Raw genomic sequence first — 16,394 nt, forward strand, 5'->3', positions numbered from 1 at the left:
TTAATTTTCTGTATGAAGAGCTGGGCCCTGACAGCTGTTAAACTCCAGACCAGATTCATTAGTTGGTTTTGATTGAAGATGACAAAATCAAGCAAAAATATTAGAAGACTAAGAAAACATGACCTATAGGGAAAGATGAATAGTATTATTTAAAAAACCAGAGGAATTAGGGAACACTTGATGAATTTTGAAATAAATAAGGTTAATTTCAAGAATGTATTTTTGGTAGTGTGAAATCTTTAATTCCTTTAGGGTCTTTGGACATTACGATTATGAATATATTGGTATTTTCCAAACATCCTCCTTTCTGCACCTTCCCCATCAGGGAAAGCAGAATTACAGGTGCTCATATTGAAATTTGCTCTTAATATTTGTTGCAGGAGAAACAAAACAGTACAAAAATAAAATGTACAAATAAAACAAACAAAAAAAAATCCCCACAAAGAAATCCCCACAAAAATTTAGTACTTCTCAGTTGTCTAACACTTGATGTTTTTAATTTTACTTGTTTAATTTTGCTTTTGAAAGACTGAAAAAATGAATCATTTCCTTCTGTTTTCAGTTGCATCCACTTCTCCGCTATATTTAGGCTGCTTAGAAAAATAAAGCCAAGTACAGGAAATATGCATGTTATTGGTGTAATTCAAGTCTAACTTAATGCAGTATTTCAGAGGGTTTCCTGACTATTTGAGGTCTATGAAGTATTTTGGATGTCAGTTACCCATGGGAAGGAACTCATATGTGCACCGAAATGCTCTTTTATTAAGTCATTGGTTGGGAGCTCAAAAGTAAATAAATCCCAGAAGTCCTGGATTTGAGGGAGTTATCCTATGATTTGAAGGGGAAATGACCAGGAAATAAGACCTGTTTGATAGCCCAAGTGTATTTTCTTGCTCCATTAGCAGATTGGTGTGTACATATTTTAGAATTACAGTTAGTCTTGTGTTTTAATTGCCTGTGTAAAAGTGCTGTTGCTGCAGAGCCCCCATCTGAAATGCTGCCAGAGGAAGGCCCTGGGGTGGTGTTTGTGTACCCAGTGCAGCTGTGGTTTGTCCCACTACAGCAGGGCACACGAGTGAGTTAATTCTTCCCAGCAGTGACGGATTCATTCGGACACACAAATGCACCGTGGGCAGGAGCGTGGCCTCAGGAGGAGCTGGGCAAAGGCCGTTAATAAGCATATGGAACGTGGCTGGAGTGCAGGGGGCAGGGCAGTGGGAAATGGCCGGGCCTGGCCTGGGGAACAGGGGCTGCAGGACGGTGGCAGCCACGGAAGATGCTGCTGCTGAGCAGGGAGTGCTTCCCAATACTGCAGGTGACTGTGTTCCGTGTGCTGAGAAGGGAGGAGGGGCTGGGAGGTTTGGGAAGCATCCCATCGGTTTTGACTATACCACTGGAAATCCTGAACTCCTGGAAACTTTTTTTATGTTCTCCTTTGCAGCATTTTTGCGACAAGATACGAGGATGCAAAGATTTGAGTGTTTAATTTATTTAAACATATGAAATGACTATTCAAAATTGCTCCATTTGGAATTATTTTGATAGTCTAGGGGCCAAAATCTTTAACAGGAAAAAAATTATGAAGTGGTGTATCCTAAAATGGTGAAAAGTTCTCACTCAGTGGTCATTTGATTTTTTCTTTTTTTTTCAAAAAGCACTAAATAAATAGGCACTTATTCTCCTTAATTATTTTATTTGGTTGCAAATGAAAAATGTACCATGTCTTTTTTCTGTACTGTGTGAGAAATCTTTCCACTGACCTTTTCAGAAGGTGAGACAATTCCAGTGATAATCTGAAGAGGGAAGCACTGATATTAAATACCCTGTTTTTCAAATTAAGTGCTTTGTTGGCTCAAAGACAGTGAAGTTACTGTAACTTGAGAATGAATTTTAAGTGTCTCCAAGGGTTATGTGTTTCCTCATTAAAGTTAGGGGATAAACCATTATTGGGGCACCTTTCCTACTACTTAAAGTCACCAGGTTTTCTAATTCAGAAATCCGGTTGTCTTTAGCTGAAGCTTTGCCTACAAATTTATTATATACTTCAAAATTTGCCTGAGATACTGCACACTTAAGGTATTAGTAGTCTTGTTTTCATGTGTTATGAATTTGTGAATTGCACAGTGTGGAATTTGGAATGAAGGGTGTAACACATTGCCTGAGAAAGAGCTTTATTACCAAAGATTTGTTATTCGTATTGAATATTACACAAGTTGAGTTTTATCCTTTTGCTTTTCTGTTTCTTCTGTGTGCTCAGACTCCACGTGACAGGAAGTAAGTTGTTGCAAATGAGTTTGGTCTGGGGTTGTTTGAGGTCCTTCTGTGTGTGGTGGATTTTCCATCTGCATTCCCTCCATATTCTGTGCTGGGTTTCCTTTGCTTCAAATTGATGTGAAGGGTCAGGGGAGAGCAGTGCGACCAGGTCACTCTGCAGAATAAGGCCCTGGAGCATCAGAAGAATATGCCCTGGCCATTCTGGGTAAAGCACAGGTCAATATCAAACTGACTCAAAATGGACAGTTTGATTCAATCAAACAAGGTAAACTGCCCTGGTAAGTTCAGGTTACAATTGTGGGACTTCTACAGTTGAAGAATAAGCATTGATCTTCTGGTCTCCATTCAGACTGAAAGCAGATTTTGAAATAGTGGAAGTCTGTTCAGCAGTAGTTCCAACTTTGGGCCAGGTTATTCATCCTGATTCTTTGCATAAAATTGCTATTGAAATTGCCAACAAATTTTGACAACTGCTTCCCCAGCTCCCCTTTTAAAACTCCCTTCTTCTTTGTAGTACTGTATAACCCCCACAGCTTATGTGCTCACCATGGAAATTTTTATAACTGTGATAAAAATTACAAATGTATTCTCACTTAAAAGTAATTGCACTATTACTGTAGTGCTTTCTATAAAATAAAGTTTTTAGCAATATGAGGTGTTTTGCCAAAAAGAAAAAATGCTACCTGTTCTATCCTTTTTATGCTCACTGAATTTTGTTTCTGTTTGGTGTTTGTTTTTTTTTTTAAATAGTGATTCCAGAGTTTATTAGTCAAGTAAATATTGCATTGGAGAGCTTAAGCAAGAACACAGTGCATCTGTTTGATGACAACCAGTTTGTGGACATTTCCAAGAAGGTGTACGATACGATTCACAACATCAGGTGCTCCGTCATGATGATTCGAGTAAGTTTGTAATTTGTTCTTTTCATACTCATTTCTGGGATGGGTCAGGGCATCAGGCTATTTTCAGGAGCATTCAGAATTCTGTGTGTGATAAATGTCCCTAAGCTCATATCCAGGTTGAACTAACCTGGGAAATTTGGATTACAGTGAAACATGTGTGATTGTAACTCCATAAGTGTAGGACTGCACTGAGTACCACATCAGAATATTGCGTAAAAATGTCTTTACTTTTAACGTAGTTATGTTTGGTTGGTAAAGATGTTAATTCACTTTAATTATTATTAACTTGCAGCTACAAACACAAATCTTGTAGTTCTTCAACTTCAACCTGTGGAATGTAGGAATTGAGAGTATTTCCAGGTGATTCTGATAATCCTATATCAAGTTCTTTCAGCCTCACACATAGAAGACTTAGCAACCTGATTTCATTTAGTCTTAGACAATTACCATCACTGCACTTACCCTCATGTTTTTCTTTAAGTTCAGGAAACTGAATCAAACAGCTTATTTTTGAAATTCAAACCAGAATTTTCAGATGCAGACTTTTCCCCAGATATCTTCATAAATCCCACTTCAAGGGGTAAACAACTGAGCTTCAATATCTGTATGCAGCAATTTTGTTTTAAAGTGATATTAAACATTGATAACAATATAGATTTTTCAGATGGCGTTTGTCTTCTGCATTGACTTGCCAGCTGAGAATGGTAAGAAACAGATTCCTTCTCTTGTAAATACAAACCCATTAGAGCCCAGCCTGACCAACAGGTCATGGGAGGTGGGTCTGCCCCTTTACTCTGCTTTGGTGAGACCCCACCTGCAGAGCTGCCTCCAGCTCTAGGGTCCTAGCACAGGAAGGACAGGGAGCTGTTGGAGTGGGTCCAGACGAGGCACAGAAATGATCAGAGGGGTGGGAGCACCTCTCCCATGAGGAAAGGCTGAGAGAGCTGGGGCTGTTCAGGCTGGAGAAGTCTCTGTGGGGGTCTTACTGCAGCCCTTGGGTACTCACAGGGGGCTTATAAATGAGAACAGACTTTTCAGTAGGGCCTGTTGTGATAGGACAAGGGGTGATGGTTTTAAACCGAAAGAGGAGAGATTTAGCTAGATAAAAGGAAGAAATATATTACAATGTGAGTGGGGAAAGACTGGCATAGGTTGCCCAGAGAGGTGCTAGAGGCCCCATCCCTGGAAGCATTCAAGGCCAGGCTGCAGGGGGCTCTGAGCAACCTGATCTCATTGCAGAGGGGTTGGACTAGGTAGCCTTTAAAGGTCCCTTCCAACCAAAACCATTCGAATGTGAAAAATATTAGTCCTAACATATTGTAGTATGTAAGTTAAAGTAGGAATTAAAATGTGGAAAATGATTTAAATGTCTCATCGTCATTGCAGTTGTCAATTAGGAAATTGTTTGTGTACTGAAGAGAGACCCTGAAACATCCAACATGTTGCCCATAGCAGTAGGAGTTTGTGAGCTTGGACATAGGTCCAAACCAAACAAACCAGATTGAGGGTGATCCTCTGTTAGATCTTCTGATCAGTTCCTGTGTCAGTGAACGCAGGCTAAGAGTTTTCATTAGGACATCTCATTTTTTTCTAGATAAGCTTCATTTAATGTGCCTCTGTTGCCCTTAGTGACTCAGGGGCTCTTGGGTTTTTAAGATTACAAAGTTGCTTCTGTTTCTTAGTGAGATCTGAGTCTTCTGTATGTCCAGTCCTCATAGGCTTGAATTCCACAATTGTGACTGAGCATTTTCTCTTCAGAGTTTTTCATTTTTGGGAAATGGGGAAATGCACTGAGGAGTGTAACAAAGCTTCAGTCAGTTTCTATGAAGAGCCAGACACAGCTCTGCAGGAAGCTGTATTTACTTGAGAGTTGTCTGTGGTGGGTGTATGTATGTGGACAGTCACTCAGAGAAGGGTGTTATGATCCCCTCTACTTCCTTCTGAAGCATGACAGGAAAATCCTCAGATGCGAAGAGACTGTGATAGGCCCAAGGCCCAGGAAGTGGCCAGTGTGCAGCACATGTACTGTGCACCCATAAAACCGTGGGTCACTGCACAACACCTGAGTGGACAGTAGGAATAGAATGGTTTCTTCCACTGCTGCTTTGCAAGTCCTGATGAAAGCTCAGGAGATTTCAAAAAAATTGTTAGAAAGGACATATGAGCTTTCTACTTAAGGAATACCATAACTGAGCCACAGCCATGGGAGGGTTTTTTTGAGGTTTGGTGAAAAGTTAGCTACTCCAGCAACCCTTAGAGATACTGACTGCCAGCACAGAGATTCATTTTCTGAGTCAGGATGTATTTGCAATCCTAGTTAAATACATTCCAGACAGTGCCAGTTTCCTGGAAGAAGCTTTAGTAAATCTGATTGTTACTCAGATGTACACTGTTAGCACAGCAGCCAAGGTGAGGAAATGAAATGTTCTGTGGCCAACGTGCTGATAGTGCCAGAGAGCAGCACCTCACTGATTACAGGGGATTGATTGCAAGGCTGAATCAGGGTAAGGAATTGTTGGTCAAAAAATAATTGAGAAATGTAAATGAACAAGGCCAGTCATTCACAGGGAGCAAGTTTTCAACATGGCAGCAAAAGCAGAAATTCTCCAGATCAATTTCTCAGGAAGCATTTCAAACATGTAATTACACAGAGAGAATGGTTTTAAAAATAGAGTTCCTAACTATAAAATGCTGCCCAATACTATTGTTAATGCAAATTATCAGCTATGCTTTTCAATGTCCAGGCTTAACGAAAGATACATTAACCATTCATTGCAGTCCTGCAGGTATAATGTAACACTTGAGAGCAGCTACTTAGTGGCAGGTGTGTTATACTGCTGAGCTGTAACAGAAATCCCTCTGGAGCATCAGATGCTCCTCACCTTAAGATGCTTTTCATTGTTCACTTGCAAGGACTGCTTAATCCAGTGGTAGCTGTCAATTTGAAATAACCAGGTAGTTGATCCAGGGTGTATCCACATTTCTCAGTCATTTTTTGACTCTAAGCATCTCATTTTTTAATATTTTAGAGATTTTATGAGCTTGATCTTGCACAGGAACATTTGTACATTCTTTGGATAACATTTTAATTAGGATATTGATGTTACAGAAATAGATTAGATTTGGTAATACAATTAAAGACAATTCTGCCATGAGAAATATGTAGAAAAGTCAAAGGAAACAGGTTGACAGTTTTTGAGACAATACATATTATATGCTGCAGAATATTAAGATTAATGGTAGAACTTTTTTTAATAAAAGCTCCTGAATGAAGGTGTTTTTAGTTGAAGAATATGAGACAGCTGGATTGAAGTAACAGCTAGCAATATCCCATTAGGGTATCAACAGTGGAAAGGAACAACTTTAAATGATAATACGTACTGGTAGCTGAAGCACTAGTAGTCATCCTAACAGTCATAGCAAGAGCAGTGGAAACAAAGTCACCAAGTCAGACTTTCACAGAATTCTTTCTTCTTCTTGGAGGGTAAACAAGTGAGCAGCTGTTCAGGTTTTTCAGAGACAAAAAAGAGGGCAAAAGGTTCAGATACTCGATGCAAAGTGTTTTTACTATTCTTATATTCATGGAAGCAGCGAGTGAGGAACCCACTCACTTTTTTTTTTTTTCAATTTTGTGAGAAATGGAGAATGTGTATTGAAATTGCAGTTCTTAACACTTCAAAATATCTCTTAAGAATCCTTTCTACTGAATGTGTATTCTGTGTGCTGTTTCTTTCAGGATTCTGGCATGGAGACCATAGGTTCCCTCAAGAGTTTATGCTGTTAAGTTTTTTGAGTTTGTTTTGCATGTTGTTCCTTGATTTTCCTGCACCATGATGTACAGGATATCCATCCCCCAACACCCCTAAAAACTGAAGTAAAGCATTTGGGGTTTTTTTCTGTCTTGCCTAGATACCTTTATTTCAATTAGATCCTCACTGCATCTCCAATCAATTCCTAATATTCCTGTTTCTTTAGTTACTAGTTTTTTACTGCATGTCTTCCAATTTCCTTTGGAAAGTCAAACTCAGTTTAGCTACACGTTTAGGTGTCTATAGCATAAATGCTTTTTCATATGTTTTGGCTTTCTCAGAATACCCTTGGGATGGGTTCCCTTTTTCACTTCTTTTCTTGGTCACAAATTTGGCACGGTTTTTTGTTCTGTTTTAAAGAAATGTGAAGAATTCATCCTTAACAGATCTTGTGAGTTCTTCAGTACACTTGATTTCTCTCAGTAAGAGACATCGCAGCAGAATTCATTATCTTACACCCAGCAGAGTTACAGGAATTTTTAGAACATGGACCTCTAGGACAGGAAGGTAGCAAGTGGTGAAAACCTTTCAGCCAGTTAATGAGTGTCTAGTTTAAATTCTACCTTGGCTTTTACTAATGACAGAATTATTCTCCACATTCAGGATACATGTGTTTTTACTTCTGTAGTCTAAGCGAGTTAGTAGCAGATGTAGGCAATAACAGGCATGAATTGAACCTCTGTTTAAAAGCTAGAGAAAACAAAGCAAAGCAGGGAAATGTGGGGCAGACATTTACTCAAAGTCTTCTTTCTCCAAGAGGGCCCTGAGACCTCATGGAACAGACAGACAAGGAACAGTTCATACCGACTTGTTAAACTTCATTGTTGTTGGTCTGAAATTTAGGAGTGATGCTAATCTGCCTCTGCGTCCCCTTGGAGCGGATCCCACTCAGCCCGGTCAGCTCCGGACGCAGCAGGCTGCGGGGGCCAGCCTCCGGAATCCGGGAGACCCGAGGTCTGGCTCGTGGGTCCTTCCACAGGACCGCGGCGATGGAGGCAGGTGGTGGAAGGAGGAGGCAGGCTCAGATCTGGGTGAAATCTGGGAAGTTTATTGTGCCCTCGAACACGAGGTTCCACCCAGGGATGCCCAGCTCTGAGCGAGCTTGGAAGGCTCTTACAGGAGGTTTTATGGGAGGGCGGTAACAAGGGAGGGATCATAGGAACAACCAATCGGAAGAGGGGAGGGTGTGGTGAACAGGATAAAGGGCGCATAAGGGAACCAATCATGGGAGAAGAAGGGAGGGACCCTTTTTCCCTGGCCAAGCACCCGACGCTCCAGCCAGAACTTTCCAGAAGCCTGGGAGGGGTGCCGGCGTGATTGGCAGGGGCCAGGGAGGAGACAAAGAGGGAAGGTAAGACAATTTACATAGAACTGGGAGGGTACAAAACTGGGATATTCCAACAATACAAAAACCCAAAGGGGAGACTTGGACCGAACCAAACAAACACACTCCCACACTAATCCATTGCAAATACATATTGAGAAGTCTGATAAAAACCTTTTTCTTCATCTTTTTCTATCCTACACCAACTACACAAGAGGCAGAACCTTTGCAGCAGTAGTTAGCCACTTGGTCCTACACCTCTCAGCACTTTCTGGTTGTTTCTGACCTACGTAGGTCAGGACCTTTCCTTTCTCAGCTCCTTGTCAGCTTCAGTCCTGTCATGCAGGGATTGATACGTCTGGATGCAGTGTGATTGCAAAAGAATGTATTCATTTGATGCCTTTAAAAAGGCATGCAGAAGAAATACCTGTTGTCTGTTAAGGATAGTGGGACACGTGTTCCTTTTCAGGTTTTTATCCTGAGTCACATAAAGGTGTTAGTGGGGAAAGTTTGTTTGTGCTGTAGAACCCAAGTAAGAGGTGAGTTAGAACTGTTTAAGTGCCACGATCAACTGTGCATACCTGCAAGTAAAAGCTTCTGACAGCTGCTTGTCCCTGCCATATTACTTGGCTTTTAACATCTTAAATCAGGATCACCAACCTTGAAGTACCATTATGGGAAAACGTAAAGCACTATCCCACATAGGTTACATTTCATATCTTAATTCACCTACATACATATTTTCTAAATATGTGTATGTACTTTACAGTATAGCTGGGAAGCCTTGTCATAATATACAAATACTTGTTATAATTTACATCAGTATTAGCATCATGGAGTCAGTCATGATTATTATGACTCTACCTTGCAGATATCTTATCAAAATGGTCTGTGCTGAACGGTTTTTGGACACAGTCCACATACATTTCAATTTAACATGCTGACATTTTAAAAAATGTTAATCTCCATTTAGTACCAAGGGAGTTTGTCTTCCTGAATAAAGAAATCCAATCCCTCTTTTCTGGCAAACAGCTATACATATCAGTTTGCTTCTATTTCATGTTTATGTACCATGTAATGAACTCTCAAAGGTCTCAGTTTCATTAGTTTAGTGCCTTTAATATCTTCAACAAATCAGGTGACTGTTTTGGTTCTCTGTGTGGTAGTGTTGCTGACTTTGTTGCTTTACAGAGCAAAAAGCTATTCAGCAATGTGTCTGTAAAGAAAACCCACCTCTTGTTTACTTTGAGAGTTGCATCCCTTTGTCTTAACACATGGGCAGGATGTTACTCTAAGAAACAGAGTTTGGAGTTGCCATAATTGCCATAATAAGCACCTGTTTTTAAGAGCTGAGATGCTTCCACAAGGGGGGAAAAAAAATTGTTAGTAGAAATGCAGATAATTTATTGATTTTAAAAACAGATGGTGTATTCACATCTCAGGTAGAGGAGAGGGCAACAGAAGAGGGAAAAAGCACATTCTTACCCTTCCCATCTCAGACACAGGAGTGGAAGTCAGAGGACAGAGAAAATATTATTTCACTCAAGGACAGGTGGCCCCCTTCTTCCTCCTTCTTCAGATCCCCTTTGCTTAAACACTGGATTAGAGTCCATCCACAGGATAGTTGGGAAATGGTGGATTTTTTTTTTTTTTGTTAACAAAAGACAAGAGAAATTACCTGCTTTTATGCTTCTGCATTTCTGCACTTTGAGATTAACAGGTTTTAACTTCTTGGTTCCTTGTACATCCTTCTGACTGCTGCTTCTGTTCCCATGCTCCAGGCATTTGCTCAGGCTTTACAGGTAGATTTGTGACTTTCGATTCTGTGTTCTTTTTTACATACAAAATGAACAGTGACTAGAAAAGTAAGTGCCCCCTTTATCCTCCTGTGTGCAGTTCCAAAATGGTCCTTTCATGTCCATGTGCTCCATTATTTCTGTACAGAAATCATCTGGTAGTAGAGGAATGTCAAAAGCAGTTGCCCCCCTTCTGAGGAACAATGTGTAGAACTCTTGTGTTGTTTACGTATCTGCTGGAGGAGCAAGCTCTCTCTCATTGCAGCTCTAATAAGCTTGTGAGAAAGCATTTTATGTTAGGCAAGTCTTGTGTACAGGTCTGGTGGGGAAGATTTTTTTCCTCTCCAAAGCAGCAGCTCACGTTCACCACCCTGATGACTCTACAGACAAGTAAATGGGTCTTTAGAATAGTACCAGGAACTCAGCACTTGGGTGTTCAAACCTATACTTTCTGTATGTTAACATGTATTAGTTCCCCCCCCCCCCCCATTGGTTTAAATTCTATTAATACTATTCAGTTGTTTTTCATTTTTATCAAAATGCTATGGTTAATGGAGACTTCTTTTTAAGGCAGAAATACTGCAATATCTCTTGAACCCCATCTTTTCACTATCACATATGTCACTTGTCTCACACTCTGGTCAGTGAGGGGAAGGAGGAGAGAAGTGTGCACAGAGGCTCACAGAAGGAAAGGACCTCAGGAGATCAGCTGGTCCAACCTGCTGTTGAAAGAGTGTTATCCAGGGCCCTGTCAAGACATGTCTGATGTCAGTGTTTGTTGCTTAATTTTATCTATTAAGGTTAAAACAGGAATGGGGAATTGATGGGTCAAACAAAGCAATAGTGTGTTCTAAACTTACAAAAGGAAGCTGCTTGCTACACTGCATACAGCTACTAGTCTGTAATACTTGCACTATTGTCTGCTGTGTTTATGCCTCATTGTTTACATTCAGCACAGGAATGTATGACCCATCTTTTCCAGTTAAAAATGGAATTTTCTTTAGCCTGCCTTAGGTTTCCAGTTTATGAAGTGTCAGCTAATGGAAAGGATGTTGTGTTGTGTTTTGTTTAAAAAAGGAAAACCTTTATGGGTACATGCAGACAGAAGTAATAACCGATTTCAGAAATACCGATAGAGAGACAGCAGTGGTGGTGTCAGCTGCATGCTGTGTCCATTGCAAGATCCATGTGCAGTTATCCATCCTGGAAAATCTGTGCTGTCTTCTGCCCAAAGTACACAGCCTTAGGCATCGTGCAAGGCTGTGAGTTAAGAGCTCCTCAGCAGCAGATTGCTACATGGCTTTCCATAGAAATCTAGTGCTGGGATTATTGGGTCACATGCAGGAGTAAATATGCTTTGACAGAAATGGATGGCATAAACAATTTTGACTTAGATACTACTTTAAATGTCAGTTCTTCCTAGTGTAGGGATTAAATTACTTTGCAAGTGTCACATATGATTATGCTTTTAATTGTTCACAAAATTACCCCCCTCTTTCAGAAAGACAGAACTTCGCAGAATTATTTGATATCTGTGGTTTAGTGGCTCATTGGAAACTTAAGCACATAACAGTATTTTTTCTGGAACATTAAAATCTTTGCTGAGGGTTTTTTTTTCTTAGAGCAAGAAAAAGTGATGTGTATTCCTTCCTTTCCATTTGGTGCTTACTGTCTAATATAAATTATATTCCCAGAGAAATTGAGTGAATATTACTGTTAAAAGGGAAGGACTGAATTACTGGAACCAAAACTGGGAAGCACAGTAAAAGTGTTACAAATCATAGATACTCCATTAAAATATGCATCCTGCCACATGGCTCACTGGAGTATGAACAAGGCAAGCCTGGGAATGGAGACTGCAGGCTCTCAGCAGTGTAAGAGCTCAGGCTGTAGTTCTGATGCTGCAATCAGCCCTGTCGCCCTGTTAGTGCTGGTGCAGTTCTGCCTCAGAGATCTTCATTGCTCAGGCTAGATCCAGCCGTATTTCCCTTTACCACTGATCACAGTCATCTGGAAGGTCCATGGCTTACCTGAAATTTCCCAGTTGCCATTGTCACTGTGGAATCGTTTATCTGGTAGGATAGATTTTTTTAGTATGGTGCAGAAAAACTACAAGGTACATCACAAATGCGTTCAGAATGTCACTGGACTTCAAAAACTTAATAATTGTATGTGTTAGATTGTGATCTCAGTTCTGTTGGCACAGGAGTAGGGTAGCAGTGCTGGTGTGTGTGTCATTCTGTGCTTTGGCGTTGGTGTAACAGTGTCAGATCTGGTCCTCTTGTCATGTATGTCCTTGCTTATAAAGTAGTGTGACAGTGGAAAAGGTTTGGGATTAATTGCTTCTTTATTGCTTCCCTGAGTTCTTTTGGTTTCTGTTTTTAGAATTCCTTAGTATTCTGTGGGTATATTTGAGTTTGGGTTCTGCTTTTAATGACAGCTTCCTGCCTTTGGTTTGGGGTTTTTTTTTAATTAACATTGCTTGCCAACTTGAATCACACCAGGTTCTTTCCTTGAAAGTGTGCTTAGGGTTGGAATGCAGTTGATGAAGGGACGTGGACATAAGGAGACAGTGGTAACAAGGAACTGACTCATAAAAAAAGAAACCTTGGAAAAAAATTATTTGGAGAATTAAAAAAAAAAAAATTCTCCACTGAGCCTGACAAGTGGAAGATGGTATTTGTGAGTCCTGTTTACCTGAAAAGATTCTGTAGAGGTTGACAAAACTGATGCTGCCTAATTTCCTGAGAAAGCCTGGGTCTTACAGCCTGTTCTTAAAATAGAGACAAAGAAGTCCATTATATTATCAACAAAATCAGTGTATATGAGTAGTGAAGAGAACTGTGGTGCAGGGGAGTGCTGTGCACCCTGTAGCGCATGGATTGGGTTGAAATTGCTGTTTTGCTGCATTCCTCCAGTGTAGCCTAGCAAACAGCAACAGTGTCTCCAAGGTAATGGCTATACCAGGTACTTCAGTTATAAGAAAATTGGAGCAGTAATATTAATTTAAAATTAGTTTGTTACTCCAAGTGCCTTGTGATACTGGTCTTCATGAAGTAGTCTGCATAAAATTATAGAAAATAGAGGAAAACCAAATTATTTAGCAAGTTGGACAGAATTCTTTAGGAAAGTAGAAGCCTTACTTTTTCCTGAACATAGTTGAGCATGAAATAGCACATGAGAAATGATCATATGGGCTTGCGTGATTTAGCCTTTGAAATCTCCTGGAGTCTGTGAAAGTGTTAAATTCACCCACAGAAGGAGTCCTAACTTACATGTTAGGATACAGCAGAGCATATCCACGTGAGGGATAAAGAGCTGCTGGAAAGTATCCGGAGCGAGGCTGTGGCAGCGTGGGGATGCTACAGCTGCGTGTCCCTGAGAACAGCTTTGTCACTTGATGCCTGCCTCAGCCAGCCCCTGCACCCAGAGCAGCTGAGGGCCCCATCCCAGCCATCTCATCCCTTACTGCAGGCTTCTGGGGTTCCTCTGTTGGGGTCATGGCCAGCACACGAGGGGGGTATTCTCATTAGTGCACGGACACTGAAGCTCACTGCCTGACTGTGTAGTCTTGCAGTGCAGGCATGGGCTTGGCCACAGTAACTGGTGTCAGAGCCAGCTGGGGGGCTGGCATCCATTGTTCTACCACCTATGTATATTGTATTAATCACACCTCTGCCTGCCTTTTGCCTTCTTTATGATCAGTGTGTGGTTTGTGCGTGGAGGAAATCGGACTGGCAGATGTCAGCTGTATGTTTGTTGCTGGTGTGTTCTCAGAGTGGGAATTGGAGCCTTCTGCCCTGGTGGGAAACCAGTCTGGCAGCCCCGCTGACCAGGGCATGCCTTGGCTGGGCCCCATAGGGAGGCTCTATTGAATACACTCTGGAATGCGTGTGGGTTTGGGAAAGCTGGATTCCAAATGTATAAAGAAACAAGCATGAGACTTAGTTAACATTCAGCAAATAAAAAACAGACATGAATAATTATTTGCTGTTTTAGTGAGGGAGTGCTAAGCACAGCAAACAAATGTAAAGACAACGCACCTGGTTATGAGCTTGAGGTGATACGAGGTCACACCAGTGCCCTGGACCCGTGGGAGTGTGGAGCTCAGTCTGGCTGCTCAAGTGGGCAACAAATAAAGCATCGTCACCTTGGTAAGTGTGGAACCACAAGCAGAACTTACCCAGATTTTAAGTACAGCAACATCAGTGGAAATTGTGAATTAATTTACCAATGCTGGGGTTTGCAGTTAATCACTTACTGCTGAAATGGATCCAGTCCCCAAGAGAGATGAAGCCTAAAATTGTGTCTGCTTAACTTAGACTTTTCTTTCCGCTTGGTGGTTCCATTCCATTAATACAGCCTTAAAGCTTGTATCTTCCAGCTTCCTCAGTCTCAGACTGGGTGCTTGATTTGCTTGTGCAGTTTATAGGGAACTCACAAGTCAGAAAGCAGGTGACTCACCCTGGTTGTCTTTCAACTGCAGAAAGGGAGTTATTTTTTCCTGAATAAAAAGATCATCCTATCTGATAGTGTTGCTGTTGTATTGTTGGTTTTGTTTCCATGTTTGGGTTATTAAATGGCATATTAATTGCCTCATGCCATTTGTAGAACATACTGAATTTATAACTCGCAGGACTGTGTTCTCCATGTAAAATTCTCACATTTCTCACCTAGCAGAGTAAAACTGAGATGAAATTTTAGGTTGTGTTTAGTTCATCAGTAAAAAGCTTCTTTTTCTCCTGATATTTCTCTTCCAGAAAGCTCAGTAGCAACTATTACCTGCAGCCTGGCTCTTTAGAGATGGAATGGTTCAGTCTTAATCAGCCTGTGGGATTGCCAGATAGCTCGGGGCTTTGGCAGGCAGCTTCTGCCTGGCAGAGTTCAGGTGTAGGCTGTGATACATCTCCACTCCTTTTTGTTTATTCTTGGGTATGTTGATGAGCTCTGAGATTTATCTACTGCCTGGGGAAGAAAAAAGTTTGAGCAGTATTAATTCCCAAAAAATACCATCCTCCACAAAGAGAAGGTAAGAGGAAAGGAGGAACAATTGAAATTCCTGTCAGGGACCATTCAGCAGCCCACACGAATAGCTCACCACAAAGATGTAGCATAGTATTCTTTGAGGACTCGTGGTGCTGCATCACAGGCATAGCTATGCATTGTCCTGCCTCACACAGTGGTGTTTCTTTGTATCCTCTTCATTTCTTTTCCTTCCCCTTCTTTTTTAATTTCTTCTCTCTTTTCTCTTACCTTACAGTTTGTCTTGCATTGTTCATATGCAGATTTTCTTCTCGTGCCTCATACTAAGGTAGTGTAAGAACTGTCTTTTGTAAAGCCTGAAAACTGGCATCCCCACAGGGTGTCAGTCTCTTTGGAAAAGGGTAACTAATACATAAATTCTGATTTTCAGCTTACCTAAGATAAATACAGCAATCAAATGTGAAGTCTAATGATACCGAACTGTCTCCTGTGCAAGTCAGGATTAACTTCAGTAATTCCCAGCATTCATTTGTCTGATCTGTTCTTAGAGACATCCACAGCTGGCAACTGGAGGGTGCCTCCAAGCAGTCAATCCCACTCCATTCCCTTTAGAGAGTTCTTCCTTAAATCCACTCCACACATCTCCTTATGGCATCTTAAAACATTTCATGTCCATCAAGGATGGATGATCTTCTCCTTGTTTCCTGTATACTTAAAGTTTGGGTTTGTTTTGCTTTTTCATGTCATGCTGATGCTTGTTGCGATCCTGCTCTCCAGCTGTGCCCTTCCTTTGGGAAGTGCAGTGCCCAGCACTCGATGTACTACTTGCAGTGGAGGCTCAGCTCTCAGTTGAAGGGAAGGCTTATTTCATAAGGCTTGCTGTCTGTGCCTACTGATACTTAAAACAGTCTGGTTGCCTTTATTTTCAGGAATGTGATGCTGCTGTGTCCTCTTTAGCCTGTGCTCCCCTGTAATTCTTAGTGCTTTTCTAGCAAGTATTTATCATGTGTGTTTTTTCTCTTTCATAAAAAAAAAAAAAAAAAAAGTCCCTGTATTCTGTTCTGTTGTAGTAAAAAGACTTTTTAAAATATATTGACATGGGATAAAAATATTTCTATCAGTGCCAGTTAACTGATTAGACTTAGGCTGCTTATGGTTAATTTGTGTTTAGATTCATTAGTTCTTGCTGTTCACTTACTGTTCAAGTCAGATAATACCAGAGATGTCAGAAAGACCAATTTCAGCCCATGCAACCAAGCAAGATTTTACTGAGTTACAATTGGTTGCAGTTACTCAGCTTCATAGG

The 16,394-nt window shown here is 40.9% G+C and overlaps 1 protein-coding gene across 1 annotated transcript in view; it reads left to right on the forward strand.

Moving 5' to 3' along the window:
• CTNNA3 (catenin alpha 3) overlaps nucleotides 1-16,394 on the forward strand; it is a gene marked incomplete at its 3' end in the record, with an annotated part of 425,372 nt that overhangs the window by 329,148 nt on the left and 79,830 nt on the right. The window contains exon 13 of the mRNA XM_082286514.1: nucleotides 3,025-3,176. Within this exon, the coding sequence (XP_082142640.1) occupies nucleotides 3,025-3,176 (152 nt within the window). The remainder of the gene's footprint in view (nucleotides 1-3,024; nucleotides 3,177-16,394) is intronic.

The sequence above is a fragment of the Coloeus monedula genome (assembly GCF_965178545.1).
Source record: "Coloeus monedula genome assembly, chromosome: 8".
Lineage (NCBI taxonomy): Eukaryota > Metazoa > Chordata > Aves > Passeriformes > Corvidae > Coloeus > Coloeus monedula.